At 48.1% G+C, this 20239-nt stretch overlaps 1 protein-coding gene across 1 annotated transcript in view; it reads right to left on the reverse strand.

Annotated features, from left to right (window-relative positions):
• The window catches only part of TYRO3 (TYRO3 protein tyrosine kinase), a 58049-nt gene that overhangs the window by 31217 nt on the left and 6593 nt on the right, over positions 1 to 20239 (reverse strand). Inside the window, exons 3-6 of the mRNA XM_054027838.1 lie at positions 16318 to 16418; positions 11287 to 11457; positions 8051 to 8137; positions 2684 to 2799 (exon numbers count right to left, since the gene is read on the reverse strand). Coding sequence (XP_053883813.1) covers positions 2684 to 2799; positions 8051 to 8137; positions 11287 to 11457; positions 16318 to 16418 — 475 coding nt within the window. The remainder of the gene's footprint in view (positions 1 to 2683; positions 2800 to 8050; positions 8138 to 11286; positions 11458 to 16317; positions 16419 to 20239) is intronic.

The raw sequence follows: 20239 nt of genomic DNA on the forward strand, positions 1-20239 counted from the left end.
AACAAGACCATGCTGTACAATGGGGCATTTGGTTCATGCAAATGCCCCATTTCTGAACCAGTTCAGGACCAAGTAGCAACAAATGCTGAATCAGCAGTATAATACCATATTTAAAGGGATGCTGTCAAATTAAAAATCATGGGCCATCCCCTCCATTGACTTCAATGCAAGTACAATGATTTATCCCACCTGATGCTCTGGCCCCACATTTAAAAATGTTTCCTCACCTGCATTACAAATCACAATTGGATTATTAAAAGTGAAAGGCATTTTTAAAATCGAAATTTACTTTATGCTACTGACGCTGCTTGTTGACTTTTTGCATTTCTCTAAGCTTAGACAAAGAAAACAGACCAGTCAGCTCCCTTCTTGTTCACGGTCGGTTTCTAATCAATGTCACTTTCAGGATCTCTTGCATTAGCACAATGCTACAGCGGTTGGGTTGCAAACGCTGCAGAAAAAGCATTTTTCTTTCAAAACCAAAAAGCTTTCGACTGGAATTAAAAAGAAAAAGAATCTTGGCATTATTTCTACAGGCCTTAGTTTCTCTAAAACTGAAGTTTTATCAGACCTGAATTTTGGATCCCATTTGCTCTCACTGTGTCCCTTTCAGGGCCGGCTCCAGGTTTTGGCCGCCCCAAGCAGCCAAAACAAAAAAACCCCAAAAAAACAAAAAAAGCCGTGATCTGCGGCGGCAATTCAGCGGGAGGTCCTTCGCTCCCAGGCGGAGTGAGGGACCGTCCGCCGAATTGCCGCCAAATACCTGGACGTGCCGCCCCTCTCCGGAGCGGCCGCCCCAAGCACCTGCTTGAGAAGCTGGTGCCTGGAGCCGGCCCTGGTCCCTTTTGTAGGCAGACAGGTTCAACACTAGCACAACTTGATGGCCTGAGAATAGTCAGCCTCCACCAGGCAGCTCCAACTCAGCACATCTTACTCAAATGCATGCACCATGAGTCAGCAGCGAAGCTGGGGACCGAGCCCAGGACAAAGGGGAAACATCTTTGCTAACTTTATCTCCACTACAAATGTAACAGCCCCCCGCCCCATTTTGATCCATTAATTTATTTTGCTAATAATAATGACGCTCCGGCTGTGTACAGTATATAATAGACTGACTTGTTGTTCCTGTTGCAAAGTCAATGTCATCCTGAGTGGGGTGGGAGCTATCAGACTTTTACATTTAAATTCTCTCATTCTGCTTATGCTTCTGGAGAGTCAGAGCAGCTGCATTCATTTCCCACCCCCGCCCTCTGAAATACCTCTTGCATTGAAGTGAGGAGAAGTGGCACTATTTTAGCCTTTCCTATGAGAAGCTCCCTGCCCATCTGAGCCAAGGGTGCACTGACCCATAGTGTATCCAAGGTGCCCAAGAACCAGAGCCAATGCACCCCCCCTTTCTGCACCCTCCTAGCAGGAGGACAATCATTCATTCACGGGGAGCCAGAGGCATGCATTTTCACATGGAAATGTGGGTCAACGGCTTGCACAAAATCAGAGCTGTTGGGTGAGGAGGGAGGGAAAATGAAACATGAGATCACCGGTGCCAAAACCACTGCGGGAACCTCAGCTCCCTCGGTCTAACGATTTCCTGTAAAGGGAGTATTATTGTCCAGTTCACCAGATCTGAGATACAAACATGGGCATAGAAAAGGCCGGGAGGCTTAAAAAATGCTGAAGCCTGGTGAGTGGATGGAATCTGAGCTGTTTTGTTTCTGCCTCCTGCCTCTCTCCCTGCTCCAAAGCAGAGAGGAGGAGCTCAAACCCCAGAAAGATTAGCATTGTTGAGGCTGATGAGCATGCACACCAGGAACCATGGGCTGTACCAACTGGGGCTAACTCAGCCTTGCAAAGCATAGGAAGAAATTCATTTTGAGCTGCAAACAACAGCAGCAGCAACAAAATACTACCAGAGATACAGAAAGCTACGTACATCCAGGCATAATTTCTGCTGGGGGGTGGGGGGCGAAGAGGGGAGAAGAAATGTCTCTGCAATGATGATTTACTTTATTTATGAAAGGGAATAAGCATCAGAGCATGGACTCTCCTATTTCCTTGCTCCTCCCCAAAGGGGACAGGAGAGGAAGCAGGTTAGTGTATGCTGCATTTGTGCTCCAGGTTTACGTTTGTGCTTCTAATCCCCTCCTTCCAATTAAAGTATCTCAGCATCACACAGTGATTCCACTGAAGCTCACATCAAGCTGTGACAGGGGAGGAGAGTCAAAGGGGGCTGTGTGAACACTTCCCAGTATTCATACCTGATAGATGCACAAGCTGAGGGAATGAGCCTGGTTTGACTGGCCTGGGTTGTAGGACTGATTGTCTCTCCGCTTGGCACACTGGCACCAAACATATGGCTCAGCTTCCAAGTAACACCAGGGCCAAATGTTGCAAACTTGGATACTTAAAGCTAGGCACATATGTAAGTGGGCTGATTGTCAGAGGTGTTGAGCGCCCAAAATTTCCACGGTCTTCAACTGGAGTGACAGGAGCTCAGCACCTCTGAAAATCAGGCCACCTGTTTTGGTGCCGAGATCCAGACGAAGGCTCCCAAGTTTGAAAGGGCTGGCCTACAAATTCTAACGCTCCCACAGAAGATTTGAGTGTGAAGGATGGCCTAGCTGCAAGACCAATCAGAGGGATCCCCTTGTGCATGCAGGCCAGAAGAGAGTCCCGAGGGCTGTACCTGAACTATGCAAGAATGAAGGGGGGAGCGACCATCAAATCCTGGGACCCACGTCACGCTGGCATTGCTGCTGGTGACTCGGGTTACGGTCACGTTGAAAGGGGGGAGAGGCACGGCTACGGAAAAAAAACAAGGAAACTCTTTAATATACACAGAACTGAGCAGAAGGTCACATGGAAATAGGCAGAGGATACAGTCTGGGGATTTGGGGCTTGAGTACAGGCAGTGGTTGAAAGTATTCTTTGGGGGTGCTGAGCCTGCCCCACACTCACCCTGCAGCAGCAGCAGCTGCTTTCCCACGGGGCTGAGCCCAGCTCCCTGCTCTGGCCCTTTGGCGTTCACTGCTCACAGACCCAAAGAAGCCCATCACAGCGTCACTTGATGCACGCATCTGTGCACAAGTGGGGCCCTCCCCCCATGATGCCCTCCCCCTGTAATGCCCCACTCTGCCTTCTTCCTGGCTATGGCACCACCAGCCATGGGGCTTTGCCTGCTGATTTGGGCAGGTGTGCAGGATGGCTCAGATAATAGATTTGGGACAGCTGAGCCCCCTCTAGTCCTAGTCACCCACGGCCTCTGATCTTGAGGCCACTGAAGTCAGGCCTTTGGAGATGGCCCTTTGGAGATGGCTCACGGGCCATCTCCAAAGGCCTGACTTCAGTGGGCTTGCTCACGCTATTCTAATTCCTGCTCAACGGTGAACTTATTCACTGTTTGGTTATTAAAGATAAATGCAAACACATGGCGGTTGTTCTAGATTTTTCTCTCAAACATTTTCAAATGGAACTTGAGTTGACAGTCCCAGGCTTATGGTTACTGGTCCACAAGGCACCCTATTTTATGATAGGGAAACTGAGGCATGGAGCAGTTAAATGATTTGTCCAAGGTCAGACTCCAAGTTAGTGGCAAAGCTGGGAACAGAACCATGCTTCCCAGACTAGTAATTTAACATGACTGTCCTTCCCCCCCATAACAACACGGCATGAATGGAGCTTTGCTACCTAGTTCTTACTATGTCACTCTGCCCGTTCACCTAAATCTCTTCATTGGCTTCCAGTCTTTTAATGCATTAATGCAAGCTCCTTGTCCTCACTTTCAGTCCCCTGCACTTTCTCTCCACCCATTTAATCCTAATCTCCCTCTCATTCCATTTGTCTTTCCCAAGCCTTGCCCATCAGCATTCCTCTCGTCCTCTTCTCCCACTACTGGCTTTGTCTCTCCATTCATGCTGCATCTTACGCTTAAACCAATCACTAACTTCATGCCTGGCAAGTGCCTCTCCCATCTACAGATCCTGTCTTAAAATCTACATCTCCCTTGTTCTCCTACACAATCATCTGCATATCACCCTCTAATGGGATGATTTCACATGTCCTGTTTCAAAGACTTTAAAGTCCTTAAGGCAGGGGCAGGTCTCAGTCTATCAGCCAGAGACATCCCCATTTCTCCCAGGCTGTGGCCAGTGGCAAGAGGAGGAGCCTCATTCTCGGCCCTGCCAGAGTCCCACGGTACCACTTGCATCAATTGGAGGAGCTTCAGGTCTACTCTCGTTTATGCTTGGCTGCAACAACCCCCAAGAGGCCAATCTGCAGCTGAAGTGCAGCACACCCTAGTCCTGCCCAGCCCTCCCCCACATACCTCTGACACTGAGGGCTGTGAGAGAGGGTGGCACACACTGGAGCTGAATGTCTGCTTCTTTCCAATAGTGAGCAAGCTACAGGTTCCAGGGCTGAGACTGGGCCTCCCTGGAAAGAAGGGACTCTCTGGTGGTTAAGGCACTGGACGGGGAATCAGGAGATCTCCGTTCAGTTCTCAGTCTTTCTATAGACTTCCTGTGTGAGCCAGAATAAATTGCTCACATCTCTGGGTTTTGGTTTCCTTGTGATAAAGGTGATGATAATTTTTAGTGTCTCCCAGCCCTGTGTCTTGGCTATTTAGGTTGTAACTTCTTTGGGGCAAGAACTGTCTCTGGGCTTGTCTTCGCTGCAAACCTAAATCGAATTATAAGTCAAGTGTTGCCCCTAACTCGAGTCCTGTCCACACACACATAAATCCTTAACTCCAGCGTGGTGGTGCTTTTAACTCAAGTTGGCTGTTATTTCAGGGGGTACAGACTGAAACTCTAGTGAGCACAACGCATCAACTGCTCACATGACCACTCTGTAGCATGGATGTAGGTAGCGCCACTCAAGTGGCGCTAGTCCTCCAATGCCTTCCCACAATTCCCTTGTGTCCAGAAAGGACAAACAAGTTCTCCCACAATTACTGGGATAAAATTAATAGAGCGGCTCAATTTACTGCAGTGCTAAGAACCATGGGCTATGTTCCAAAAAGTCCATATCCAAAAAGTCCATACGTAGCACCAGTGTGGACACAGCAGCTGGAGTGTTACTTGGCAGGACGGCTGCTCTCTTGTGAGCTGAGCTAACTAGAGGGGAATAACTTGGAGAGTAGATAACTGAAGTTAACTCTGCAGTGAAGACATAGCTTCTTACTGTGTGCTTGTAGATTGCCTAGAACAATGGGTCCTTGAACTTGAGTGGGGCCTGTAGATGCTACAATAACCGCAATTTTCTGTTTAGAATGTACCTAGCACATTGCGGGCACTATGGTGAACACATAATGACAATTACAGGAGGAAAGTGTTTGTAAATTTCCCTGGAGCCACAGATGAAAAGAGTCAGTAATAAACTGGGGAGAGACGCCAGAGTCCCCACCAACCTCTACATCTGTGAAACTGTAAGGCCCCAATCCTGCCCCTATACATGTGCTTTCCTCTACTCATTTGAGTAACCCCATGGAAGCCAATGGGACTACTCACATTCTTAGAGTAAAGCATATGTGTGTTTGCAGGATCAGGCCTAAATGAGTCCCCTAGGGTTACCATACGTCCGGTTTTTCCCGGACATGTCTGGCTTTTTGGCAATCAAACCCCCGTCTGGGGAGAATTGCCAAAAAGCCGAACATGTCCGGGAAAAATACCGGCTGGGCACTTCCTCTCCCGCGGCTGCTCTGCTCCTCCCCTGACTCAGACTTCGGCTCTGTTTAAGGGCCAAGCTGCCCAAGCCAATGCTACTGGCTTCGGGCAGCCCCCTTGCCTCCGGACCCCAGCCGCCGGCCAGGCAATTCCTTTCCCGGGCTCCAGCTGCTCTGCTCCGGCGGCGCAGGGTCCGGAGGCATGGGGGCTGCCCGAAGCCCGAGCGCTACCGGCTTCACGGTTTGCCGGGCAGCCTCCAGACCCTGCGCCCCCGGCTGGGAGCTTCCCCTCCGGGCTCCAGCTGCGCTGGGGAAGCGCCGGCCGGGAGCGCAGAGTCTGGAGGCTGCCCGGCAAACCGTGAAGCTGGTAGCGCTCGGGCAGCCCTTTTCGCATGGCTGGGAGGGAGGAGGGGGAGTTAGGGCGGGGACTTTGGGGAAGGGACGTGGAAGGGGCGGAGTTGGGGCGGGGCCAGGGCCCGTGGAGTGTCCTCTTTTTTTATTTTTTAAATATAGTAACCCTAGAGTCCCCTCAAGTCTGCTCTTGCTCCCACTGAAGCCATTGGAGTTTTGCCAGTGTCTCAATGGGAGCAGAATCAGATCTGAAGACACTGGGCTTTTTTAAAGCCTCCCTGCTTCCTTCACTTTACTGCAACTTTCTTAGGCATCTTTGTGAAGAATACCAGCTAGGACACATGTGGCTAAAGCACAGGACTGGAAGTCTAAAAATCTAGGTTCTTTTTATGGGTCTCTCACCGATTTGTGTGACATTTAACGTCTCATGCCTTGATTTCCCCATCTATAAAATGGGGGCAATGCCTTCCTCACAAGGGTGTTGTGGGGATTCATTCATTGATTTCTGATTGTGAAGCATTTTGAGAACCTTGGCTAAGAGGTGCTATATTGTGGCAAAGTATAATTATTATGAAATATATGAGAACTCTAGATCCATTAAGGATATGTGCCAGTCTTCACCCAGCCTAATTATTTACATGGTACACCTCTAGCCCGCTATAACGCGACCCGATATAACATGAATTCGGATATAACGCGGTAAAGCAGTGCTCCGCGGGGGGCGGGGTTGCGCACTCCAGAGGATCAAAGCAAGTTCAATATAACGCAGTAAGATTTTTTGGCTCCCGAGGAAAGCATTATATCGGGGTAGAGGTGTAATTTACCGTTAAAGATATATGTCAACTTTTTTTTAAAGTATATTTTTTTATTTATGGATTGTCTACAACTTGAAAGTTATTTCAGATGAAAATAGAAGGTGAATTTATGGCACAATAGCTTTGTGGAGTGAGCTACGTAGGAAAAAGGCACTATTATTCTGGAATCCAAGTGTCCAACGGGGAGTTGTTCCAGAAGAGCTATTGTGGAATTCCTATTCTGCACCAGCTATTCCAGTTAATTTCCCCATGTAGACAAGCCTTAGGTTGACAACACTAAATGCTTTCTAAGTCAGTCATAAATCACAACAGAACAAAGTGTTGCATTCTTGGCCTGTATCTTGCAGATACAAATGTCAACATAAAGAAAAACACACCCCACGAAGGATATGGTCTATAGTTGGATTTAAAGGGGTATTTTAACACATTAACTACAACAATCGTAAATTCTAGTATAGACACAAACATTTGCTCTTAGTTGCATTCAACTTTGGGCTGAAGCCTGGAACAAGTCTTTGTGACATGTCTATACTAGAATTTACGATCGTGCAGTTAACACATGTTCAAACACAACCAAAAACTCAAGGGCAGACAGGACCTAAGATGAAGGGGGAAAGCTGCCGTCCTGGGTCTCTATTGTTTCAGTCTGTCTGAAAAGAAAACATGACAAGGGCTCAGGGATTCACAGAATGACAGATATTCACAGAAGGGTTAGAAATTATTTATTTTAAATGAGATTTTAAAGGGTATAGAACACAGAAATCCATAAAATCAGTGTCAATCTGTTGATTTTAATGGCCCCCGGTGATCTCTGACTTTGGCCTCTCTTTTTTCAGCATCTAATGAGCGGCCAGTGCATTGGCACAAGAGGAAAAGGCATCTTCAGCTCCAAAGAGACCCATCTATCTCCGGAAAGGGACTATTTCCCCATTTACACTTTAGATTACGTCTAGCCACATCTCTTGTGAACAACTCTACTGCCCTGACTCTCCCCTTTACGAGGAAAATCTGTTATCTGACATCATGTTTCCATTCCTGACCCAGTTGTGGTTTGTTTTCAATTGCCAATTTCATTGCTGGGGTATGGGCCTGCATATCAAGCAGCACGCAGCCATTACAGCACCGTGTGTTGTTCCATCTGCTGAGGGCTCCTCTCAGCTCGGTTCTAAGGCAGCTCAGCAACTCCTCCCCCACCCCCAATTCTTCTCCGCTGGGGCTCTCTCACCTTTAATCCGAACAGTGGCTGTCCGAGAAGAAGACAATCCCTTTACGTTGTGGGCTTCGCAGGAGAAAACCGTGCTCTGGTTAATACCTGGATATCAGCCAAGGCAAGACAAAGAAAGCAACACAAACTGCTGTAGAGTCCAACTTCAACCACAAGCAAAATCATGGTTACGTTTGACATCCAGCTCACACTATACGTGCAACTGGGGGCAAAGCTGGGGGCCAACCAATAGCAGGTGGATTTTAGTGTAATTAATGTGTCAATTGCTCATTATAAAAGGGAGAGGAATGTAGACAAGCCCATATCAGCACTTTGCAGCACAACAAAGGAGAGTGAGGGACCTTGGGAAGGAGGAGATCAAAACGCTAGGCTGGCAGCTCTCTCGTCACAGTTGCCATCTCATTATTGTTAACCTCGGCCTTCTTCCCCACCCAGTGCCTCCTACTGTTTGTGGCACTCACTATTCAGGAGCTCTTTGGGGCAAGGACCATGCCTGGAACAATGGGGCCCTGATCTTCATCAGGACCCTGGGGCACTATCACAATCCAAATAATAATCAGCTTCAGGCTAGGGTAGGAATCCAGTTTGGGCCATGAGTAAACAGAGTTTGTACTGTCAATTTAGGGCCTAATTGTCCCTTGCCTTACACCGTAGGTTGCCATTAACCCCAGTGCAAAATGAGGCTAAAGTGCACGTCAAATGCTACTAAATCAGAATGGAGGCATTTTACACTCCTTTGCACTGGGGTAAATGACTACACCAGGGACACGGCAAGGGAGGATTAGGCCCTTTGTCCCCAATGACCATTTGTCCACATCTCAAACCCAAAATATAATGCAGTACTATTGGCAAGCTTCTCAGGGGAAGCCCGGGATTGATGCTTACAGATTAATCAGGATTGAGAGGCATTGGCAAAGCTGCCTGGAGAAGTGCATCCAGCACTTGCCCTTGCTACACATGGCCCTAGTCTGCTTTAAAGCTAGGTCAATGACTACTGCAGCACCTGTGCGTGCAAGTTAGGATGGAGATGCCATCTCAAAGCTGTGTGGAGTAGCTTGCATAGTGCCTGCCCTCGCTGTGCTTGACTCATCTTCACGGGGACTGAAACTGACAGGGATTGAAAAGGAGGAGGGATGGCAAAGGAGGCGGAGGAGGAAAGGAGAGACTACAATGAGTGATAGAGAGAATGACACATTTTAATACCTTCCACTGATCCCATCAAACCACAGCGAAAGACATTCCAGCTGGCAACAAAGCAGGCACTATTATTATTGTTATTATTTGGATTGCAGCAGCAGCGCCCAAAACATGGCAGGCAATTTCCCAACATAGAGGGAAACAGTCCCTGCCCAGAAGAAGATTGTGAATCAAGCTCCCATCACACTCTGGTTTGGCAGCTGTGCTTTCCCAGTCCACCATTCCTTTCCCTGTTCAATCAGGGGCCGATTGTTGACTTGGATCTCAAGACAGTTGCTTTTTAGTTACTGCTTTATTATTATTTTCCTTAGTGATTTGATACTTTCTTCTGCCAACCCACAAGCATGTCCTCCTGCCACCACCGACCTGCTGTTTTGACATGCCTGGGAACTCCGACCAGCTGGTGTCAGCATACACAGCTTCACCAGGGAAACCTATTTTCTGTTTCAAAGGCAAGACCAACAGGCAAAGGCCAGAGGACGCTGGGGAGTTAAATTTTGTAAGTAACCACTAGTTGGGTTTCAAGTCAAGAGGATTATTTTTTTAAGCTTCCTCATGATTTAAAAAAAAATTGAGTAATTCCCAGATTGCTCAGTACTTTGGAGTGGAGCACTGCTCTGCCTGGCAGGGGGAGCTGTGTCCCAAGGGTGAGAGCAGACGCCAGCTTGCTACCTCCACTGAGACTCTCCACAAGGACAGAAGGTGCTGGATCTCCAGTGTCAACAACCTCGTTCCAGCATAACGCAGAACAATGCTGCCCTAAACCAGGAAAAGCTGGCCTCTTGGTGTATGCGTGTCTGGGGGGAGGAGGGGCGAACGAGGCCACCTGTGATGAATGAATGCACTAAGAATGCGGCTGGAGACTGCTCTACCCTTGGTTTTCTGAGGACTAGACAGCCCTCTGCTATGGCCCCAAGTCACTTTCCCTAAGAGATTAAAGCTCTGTGAGGTGCCATGAGATTGGGATCGTGGGTGTAAAGAGACTGTTTCCTTGGCCTCTCTCCTTTCCTGATGGTCTGTCACTCACTCCTGCTTCCATTTCGACTGACAGATTATACCACCCAGGAGAATTTACATTTCCTTCTCAGAACAGCACAAAACAGCAACCCAAGAGAGGGCGCAACAGAGAAAACCATTATGAATTGCAGCCCTTATTTTGATTTGCATAGAAATTAGGCACTATGGAAGGGTTAATATGACTGGCAGTTTGGATAGCCAAGGCCTGGTCAATGGCATAGAGAACCAAATTAATCCTTAGTGCAACTGCACTGATTTAAATGGATTTCACCAGGGGTAAATTTGGTGCATAGAACCTATTGTCAGTGAGGTGCTCGTTCAAATCTGGCCCAGGACTGCGCTGATCACATAGTGTTTCTCTCTGATGGCTGGCTGGTGCTCAATGTGAAGAGTGGATAGTAGCAGTCCAGGTCCTAGTGGACAGATGTTATTTTCTCCATTGACAGGGTGACCAGATGTCCCGATCTTATAGGGACAGTCCTGATTTGTGGGTCTTTTTCTTATATAGGCTCCTACTACCCCCCACCCCCGTCCCGATTTTTCACATTTGCTGTCTGGTCACCCTAGTTGGACCCCCTTGTGGGCCATCTCAGCAGAAAGGCCAAACTTCCCTTTCACCCTAGAGTTTTTCCCTGCAGCTCAGAGCTCATGCACACCAAGGGGGAGGCCTGTGGTACAGAGGTCCACACTGGGCCTGTTCTGGGGAGGACAGAAGACTCTGGTCTCCAAGGCTGTCAGTCTGCCACCTTTAGCAGCAATCAATTCACTCCACATTTTCCCAACAATGCAACTGGGTGACAAAGGTTAATTGGGAAGGTGTCTAGCATGGCTGAGGTAGAGGGGAGCGTGCAGCATGGTTGCAGGGATGAGAGGGGGTCGGCCAGTGTCCAGCAGGACTACATGGGAGTGGGGGAAGTGGGGTCGCTGCCTTGTCACGTGGCAGCAAAAAAGCTCTCTTCTCCTCTTCCCCCCCCCCGCCCTCCTTGCACTGGAGGTGGTGTTAATCTTGGAGGCAGCCTTACCTGACACATTTAGGATGGAGGGGGAGATGTCCGGAAGCCCCACTCTGGAGTCTCCCATCCACCAGACAATTGTCACTGGCTCAGGAGGGCCAAGGGCAGCACAGGCCATATGGAATGGGGCGTTAGGGGACACAGACAAATCTTCCGGCTCCACAGTAAAGTAGGGCACACCTAGAAAAGCAAACACAAAGGTGTAGTAGCAGGAGAGTTTCCCTCTGCTTCCAACAGAACATTCCCACTTTCTTCCATTAACACTAATACCTAGCGCTTATAGAGCAGCGAACCACCCCCTGGAGATCTCAGAGCACTCCACAAACACCCAGGGTTACCTTTTCAACAACACCTCAGGACATTAAGGCCTCCAGCTCTCACTGAAAGTCAGTAGGACTTGAGCACCTGTTCCCTGAGATGTTTTTGAAAGTCCCCCTGTGACTGAATGCACCCCTGTATTCACACCCTACACACTACAGTACTATGATACAGTACTTTGGCCAAAATGTGCCTTGTGAGGTACTGTTTGAAAACTAATTACTCACTGGTAAATAATTTCATGGTGAAATGTATGTAGCAACATTATGTGCAAAGTTAAGAAATCTCCCCTGTATGATGCTAAAGGCACATGTTCAAACTCATGTAGCTCCGGTAGAACTGGTCAGGCAGGCCTGTCTTAAAGGGATGTGCCTTTACCTCAATTTGCATATAAGCTGTAAACAACAGTGAGAGGGGGAAGAAGACAAAAAAAAAAGCTGTATTTCAGTATACATAGGTGAAAAGAAACAGCATGAAGCCCCCTTCTTCTGTCAGGCTCCATGTCTCCTTGCTCTCAGCTGGAAAAAACTTTAAATAGAGGTCACGCTCAGGAAAATGTTTTCAAAGGATGACTGAGCTATAAAAATAATTTGCAAAACCACCCAAGTTCTCTCTCCCTACCCACCTTTCTCTGTTCACCTAAGAAGACAAGAGAAGCAGCTGTTGGACTTTGAGAGCAGATCCTGGCCTGAGAGTTTGGTCAGCAATGTACTGAAAACATGGGGGAAAAACTTCACCTTGAACCAAGTCAAATTTGTTATGTTTAGAAAGCGTTTTATCTTTATTTTTCTTGCAGCCATGGCTGACTTTAATGCCTCATTACTTGTCCTCACTTAAAACCTCTCTCTTTATAATTAACTAAACTTGTTTTATTCTTTAATTAAACTAATCCAGTGTTGTGGAGTGTTTGGGTAACTCCATTTAAGGCAGCAGATTGTTGTATGTTGATCCCCTTACGGGGCAACGGACCTAATATATCTGGACTGCCCAGGAGAGGGCTGGACAGTGCAGAACACAAGTTTCTAGGGCAGTGGTCTCCAAAGTGGAGTGCGCGCACCCCAGGAGGTGTGCAAGAGAATCCTTGGGGGTGCGCGGCAGGAGGAGCGTTTTTTGTGTGTGTGTGCGCTTCGGCAGTTTGTGTGGGAGTCGGAGCGGCTTTTTTTTTTTTTGCGCTTCGGCAAAAATGGTAGAGCTGGTGCGGCAGGGGGTGCGTGCTCAAAACATTTTTACTGACGGGGTGCACGATCAAAAAAGTTTGGAGACCACTGTTCTAGGGGACGATCTGGGACAGAGAGTGTGTTGGCATCACTGTGCAAGTAGTAACCAATGCTGCTGGAAGCCAGAGTGTGGCTGGTGTTTGCTGACAGGCTGCTGGGGTCAGAGCTGCTGGACCAGGGCTGTGGCTATACACAGACACTCAGGGTATGACCTGCATGCTGTTTGTGAGGAGTCCAGGTTGGAAGCTAGAGCAGCAAAGCATTGTGAGGCATCCTAGGTTGCAGGGCAAGGCTGACACAGACCCTCACTGGTCTGGATTGCACCCTGAAATGTCATACCCACCAGAAATGATTAAGCCTCAACACAACCTTCTGAGGTGGGTTTTAATGGCGTTAGCCCCATTTTACAGATGGAGAAACTGAGGCCCAGAGATCCTGTGGCCAACATTTCTGGATGCATCCATTGAAATTTTTTATACATATGAAAGGTGCCTGGCCTAGGTTCCTTTGTCATACATTAAAAATTCAGTTCCATAAGAATGCTGAAATAACAGCTGCACTCAACCACAAACCAGAAAAGAATTAGCCAAAGATGAAATTGTCACAGTTCAGGGCAACTGCTCCTATATTCCCCCCCCCCCCGCCCCCCAACCAGGGTTTTTCCAGGCGGAACAGCTCCCTGCCTGCACTGTGAATTCCCCAGCAAGTCTGACTGCTTTGCCTTCTCAGAGGCTACAAACAATTGTAGTTGCCCACAATTAAATTACTGCACAGCCCTTTCTAAGCAAGCACACGTATTCTTAAGGTGAAAGCATTCCAGAGAAACATTAAAACAAGAAAAGAATCTCCACACCAGCCAATAAGCTTACTAGAAACCACTCCAACCAAGGCTCTGATAGGTGATCAGTACTCCAAACCCACACAGGGGGTTTTCTGTGGTTACAAGTCCATAACAGCTGTTAGCTAAGAACAAGCACCCATGAATCTATAGAAGTTCCTCCTTTAGGCAGATTGGGCCTGGGATCACATAAATCAGCAGACAATCAATCTCTCCTCAGGACATAGCTTTAAAGACCTGGGGTTTTGCATAACCATAGACAGTGGGGAGCACTGGAATTTGCATTCACCTCCCCCCATGATATTTCCCAGGAAATCCACTTCACACGCATTGTCCCAAAAGTTAATTCTTGGCTTCCACTTCATTCAAGAAAGTCCTCTGATGATCCAGCGCCACTATTGTAATAATATGTAACCTTTGCATTTAATACAATGGACTCCAAAGACACTTGAACTTAACATCTCCCAAAGAGACTGCAGGAACTTGCCATATCTGTCCCAGAAATGAAACAAAAAGCAGCCCTTACTGTGCCCCCTCCACAAGCCTGGCTGAACAGACGGGCCTTGTAGCTGTCCTGAAGGCCAACAGAGTCAGGCTCTCTCACACCAATGGGGAGAGTCCGTTCCACAGCTGAGGGCCCCTCACACAGACCCACTCTGCTGTCAGCTCTCTCTCACACAGTCTGATCCAAAGCCCATTAAAGTCAGTGGAAAGATTCCCATTGATTTTAAAAGGACTTTGGAGCAGGCTCATACCAGCCTCACAGCTGACTGCAACTGCGTCTTTGGGTTTTATACTGCTGTCCATCATTACAGTATCTAAGTGCAAGGAGAAAGGTGGTCACTCACATACATAGGTCCCAAACCATTCAGCTTTATAGATCCAAAACAACTAAAACTTTACCCGGGTACCAATAAGGACTCAGTGCAGATCCTGGAGCACTGGTGACGCATGGTTCTAGTGAGATACACCGCTTAAAGAGACGGATGGCACATTCTGCAGCAGTTTCAGTTTCCAGTTGATTTATGATGAAGCCCAGTGTAGAGCACACTTCAGTAGTCAAATCTTGAAGTTACAAGAATCATTACTGTTGTTATGAATGGATGGGGATGGAAAAATCTGTGTCCAAAAGGAAAGGTCACACTCTCCTAGCTGGACAAAATTGAAAAAAGACTTCTCTGGAAGTTGCTACTGTATGATCATGTAACAGCGGTTAGGAGCCAGTGAGAGCCACAGTGCACCTATTGTGTTACCTCCCCAGGTATCACATATTGTCGTATTTTACATAAGACAGACTCTGCTTTCTAAACTGGAACCAGTTTCAAAGTCATTTTGCTTTCTTAAGTTCTTGGATAAAGAGTTTCTCAAAAGGCTACATCCTGTAGTCCTAATTTAGGCCAAATCCCCACTACAGGCAATAAGATTTCTGCCTGAATATAGACTATGAGATTTTGTCTTCGATTTTAGATAAATAAATGCATATGAACTCATTCAAGTTCACCCAGGCTAGATAATTCTAATAACCTATATTGTGTAGTGTTTTCTCCTGAAGGATGTCAAAGCTCACAGAAACTGTATGTATAGGGATCACACACTCACCACTCTACTGCAGCCACCTCTGGAGTGAAACATGGTAGCCATTGTGAACCAGCAACACTACACAATTGGGGATATTTTTATCTATAACATTTTTTCTCCAATTGAAGCTGTAGAAGAAATGTTAGACTGACAAAACACTGGAACTGAGTCAGGACAGATAGCAGGATGAACACCCTATTATTGTGAAGACCGCTATGAAAGCTTTAATGACTATGAATGATTAGGACCCTGGTTTCACATTTCCATCCAAAACACAGCACCCCCAGCAGCACAAGGCCCCCTAGGACTATGCAGAGACTCATTCAGCTCTGGCCTAGAGAGATGAGTACCACCTACTAAGCCAAGAGTACAACTTCTTGGTGGAAACCGGTTGTTCTTGCAGATCTCCTGTTCAAATACTAAGCAGCCTTAATGCTTGAGACCTAATATGATCATAGCCTAAGGAGGTATGGCTGCAGGCTATATAGCACCACCTATCCACCCTGGCTTGGGTAACTATTGGACAAATGTGTAGAAGCTTTACATTTACCAGGCCAGATTGCTGTGCAAAATGCATCAAAGATTATACACTTAACTTGAGCAAACTCTGCTCCAATCCAAAAAAGCTTCCGTTTGAAGCAACACTGGTCATGGAAATTCTAAAGGAAAGTGCTTCTCATGGAACTAAGAGAATGGTACTAAAACTATGGTCTGTGGATAAGCAATGATCCGTGGAGCTCTTCCTGGTGACCTGCAGAATGAGTCATTTGAAGACCCAAGCAACGCGGGATTAGGAGGTTGGAAGGGAACTTTGTCCACGAGATGATCCTTCACTTATTTCCTGGTCTGCAGAATTAAAAACTGAGAACCCGTGAACTAATACACACTCTTCCAGTGCAGCTGCCGCCACTATCACTTCCCATTCCTGCCTGCACCTTAATTAGTTCACTGTGGTACTTTACAGTTCCTGCTACTGTCCCCAGCTGTAAAAAGACTGGAGAGCCTGTCGCAATCTCCTCTGACCAGTCCTACTAGTGTGATCCCAACATGAGAGAGCGCTAAAGGGAAGCTAGCACTCGTCCTCCTTACCTTCCACTATGAGCCACACTTGTTGTGATTCTTCCTTCTTCCCCTTGTTCTCAATCTGGCACCAGTACTTCCCAGAATCCGTCCGCTCAACGGATTTCAAACTGAAAAGAGTGAAAAACCATATTGATATTTTACATTTATAAAGCAACTTTCATCCCACAGAATCCTAAAGCACTAAGAAAACTAGATACACACACAACACCACTAATATGTAGCCACCTCTGGGGAGGAGGGAAGTAGCTAACCAGCACAAAGCATGTGGCACAACAGTGGATAGAGAACAGAGATACTTTGGGTCAAGCCCTACTTCTGTGAAAGGTGTTGGGGGATTTTTAATACCCACACAGAGCAGAGAGGTCCTCATCTGAAATATCTACAAATAGGAAACAGCATGGCACTTAATTCACCTATCTTGAATAAAGGGGCTACTTAACCCACTTGATTCTGAACTTGTGATTCCAGAGAGTCTACTTGAACTACTAAATCATCCCTAGCCAGCAGCTCCAATTCATGCACCTGCTGAGAATGCAAATGCTGTGCTTTTGTTAGGGACAGGATTGATTGCACAAACCCTCACACAACGACCTCCTTCACTCTGCCCCTACTCAGCATTGTTCTTATCTGAGGAACACTTCTAGCTAAGTGATCTGTTCATACTACAAACCACCTAGGGCTAGTGTTTTTAGTGGAGCCATGCTGATTTACACCAGCTGAGAATCTGACCCTGAGAGCCCATGTCTGGTCTCACTCACTCAGGTGCAGCTCCCATTGACTTCCAAGAGAGGTGGCCCATGCAAGTGAGGGCAGAACTGGGGCCTAAGTGGTATCAGAGTTTTAGACCTCAAGGGGGAAATTCTGCCCTCAGTTGTAGGGCAGAATTTGCTCCAGGCGTTGAGGCTTCAGGGTCTCAGGTACCAAAGACCTCAGAGAACATGAGAGTGCCCTTTGATTATACAAATGCAAAATGCACCCTTGTGATGTTGCAGCCATGCATCTGCTGCCATGCAGGGACCCCGAGCAGATCTGATGCTCCCTTTTTTTATGCCAACAGTTGGTCTTGGTGATGGGATGAATGTGCAGGGTGGAAGAGAAGAAGGGGAGAGTGCTTGCTGAAATGCACAAAATGCTCCCACTACAGCCTGATTTTCAGAGCTGTACCTTCAGATGAAACCAGCTGTCCTGCCCATCCAGCCGCTTGTTCTGAAACACAGTGACTGTAGGAGAAAGTCATAAAACAGTGGGTGGTTGAAATGATCACTTTAGGAGGAAGAAGGAAACAGAAAAAGAAAATGGCCATATCTAGATCCAGCATCCAGAGTCAGCCCTGATGCTGTGGAGCTACTGTCAGTGGAGGAGTATGAGGGGTGAGAAAGGACTATGGAGATCAGACCAGGAGAACAAGGGAGTGTGGGGAGACAAAAAAGTCCTTAATCTGGGGATGGGGAAGGGGTATATAATGGAGATGGTATATGATGCAGTGCTGCAGGGTGGATTACTGCACACAGATTTTTCCTATCAGAGGAAGGTTCATTGCAGCTTATTCATCTATAATCAAGTCTCATGCTTCAACGTTTCAGACAGTTCACTGCAGGGGTCAGGAAGAAGGTTCCCCCCCTCCCCCACCCCAATGCACAATTGGCTAGATGTATTCTGTTTGAGGGATTTTTTGCATCAGAAATTGCCCACGGCTGAAGATGGGACACTGGACGGGGTGGATGACTGCTGTGAAGTGGTACAGAGAATCCTGTGTCTAGATGCCTGGCTGGAGGGGTCTTGCTCAGATGCTCAGGGTCAGGCTGATTGCCAGGTTGGGGTCGGGAAGGAATTTTCCCCTAGATCAGATTAACTGGGACTTTGGGGGTTTTGTTTTGCCGGCCTCTGCAGCATGATGCATAGTTCACTTGCTGGGATCTTCTGGGCATATCCTACCTAATGACTTCCCTGCCATTGCAAGACCATTGGTGGCATCTTGGTCTCTCCTGTTCTCTGCTTGTGGCACACAGCAGCTTAGTCTCCTGAGAACTGAAATGCTTTAGCCTATTGGGCTCACTCAATATAGGGGCAACTGAGTGAAATGTGACGGCCTGTTATATAAGAAGTCAGACTAGATGATCTACTGGTCCCTTTTGAACGAACCTATGAAATCCCAGGGACTTGTCTAGGGTTGCCAACCCTCCTGGTTTCACCGTGAGGCTCCCAGAATCGGGCTTTATCTCCCGGAGGCTACTGAAGCCAAACTGGGAGATTTTAGGCTGCTAAAAGTCTGGCCCCGAGTGCCAACTCCACAGCTCCCATTGGCCGGCAACTGTGGCCAATGGGAGCTGCGGGGGCAGTGCTTGCAGGCAGGGGCAGGGGCAGTGCCCCCTGCCTCCCCCCATCCCCAGGGGCTGCGGGGACGTGCCACTTCTGGGAGTGGTGCGGGGCCAGGGCAGGCAGGATGCCTGCCTTAGCCCCACTGCGCTGCCGACTGGGAGCCACCCAAGGTAAGTGCTGCCCAGCTGGAGACTGCGCCCCTCACCCCCTCTCACACCCCAACCCCCGTCCCAGACCTGAGCCCCCTCCAACACCCAAACTCCCAGCCTCACCCCTCACCTCCCCCCCACACACCTCAACCCTCTGCCCCAGCCCTGAGCCCTCTCCTGGAGCCTGCACCCCTATCTCCCTCCCAGTGCCTGCACCCCTCCTGCACCCCAATCCCCTGTCCCAGCCTGGAGCCCCCTCCTGCACCCAAACTCCCTCCCAGAGCCCACACCCTGCACCCTCTCCTGCACCCCAACCCCCTGCCTGAGGCTCAGCCTAGAGCCCCCTCCCACACTCGGAACCCCTCAGCCCCAGCCCAGAGCCCGCACTCCCTCCCTCCCGCACCCCAACCCCCTGCCCCAGCCCAGTGAAAGTGAGTGAGGGTGGGGGAGAATGAGCAATGGAGGGAGGGGGGATGGAGTGAGTGGGGCGGTGCCTCAGGGTAGGGGCAGGGCGTTTGGGTTTGTGTGATTAGACACTTGGCAACCCTATTAGTGACAGGTATTAAACCCCAAGATATGCTAATCCAAAGGAGGCGAGGAGGCCTGTGTTCGCGAATGGGTGATCCTAGACTGAGTCTGGCAGTTCCAAGTACATTGTCTCTCAGAGCATGCTGTTTGTACCAAGCTCCTTTTATGCATGGAGAAAGGAGTCTGAGATGGAGCATGGACCCTTTCTTAACCAGTACTACTCCCGGGACACACGAGAGGCCACCTCCTGCTGAAGAAAACATATAAAAGACTGGCTCTACAGGCAGCTTTTTGGGCCTCTGACAAGAGCAGGCCTGATATAAATGCTGGAGTAAATGTGCTGGAATGACTAAGGGATAGTGTGTGACAAATCCTCCTCTCCAAACAGGATTGAAATCTGGTCCCAGGAGTCTAATTTTAATTAGGACACCTAACCCTTTTAGTCAGAGAGAGGGAGAGGAAGAGAATTAATGATTGTAAGAGAGAGAACTTATTTATCCAGGTCAGAATGTAAGGTTCCAGCTGCACTGCAGAGCTTATTAGAACAAACAAGGCAAAAGCATCCTACCATGCTGCTTTTTGTTTTGTTCATTTTCCAGTAAAGGAGCTAGGACTGAGAACCCCCTATTGATTATCCAGATACAGCATGGACAGAACCAGCGAAAGCTTCCCCTGACCACCCTGGCAATGATCCTTAGCTATGGCCTCATGGGACCCCCGGGAAGAATTTGATGAGGTAATTCAGTCTCCAGGTCTATTCAGTCCTCTGCTGAGACTAACAGCAAGGCTACTAACTATGGTGGTGAAGAACTATTTACTGGTAACTGGGCTGAGATCACTAACCCAACTCTGTGACCACTGAAGGGACTTCAGATTCATAGATTCATAGATTCATAGATTCTAGGACTGGAAGGGACCTCGAGAGGTCATCG

Source organism: Malaclemys terrapin, chromosome 4 (assembly GCF_027887155.1).
Source record: "Malaclemys terrapin pileata isolate rMalTer1 chromosome 4, rMalTer1.hap1, whole genome shotgun sequence".
NCBI lineage: Eukaryota > Metazoa > Chordata > Testudines > Emydidae > Malaclemys > Malaclemys terrapin.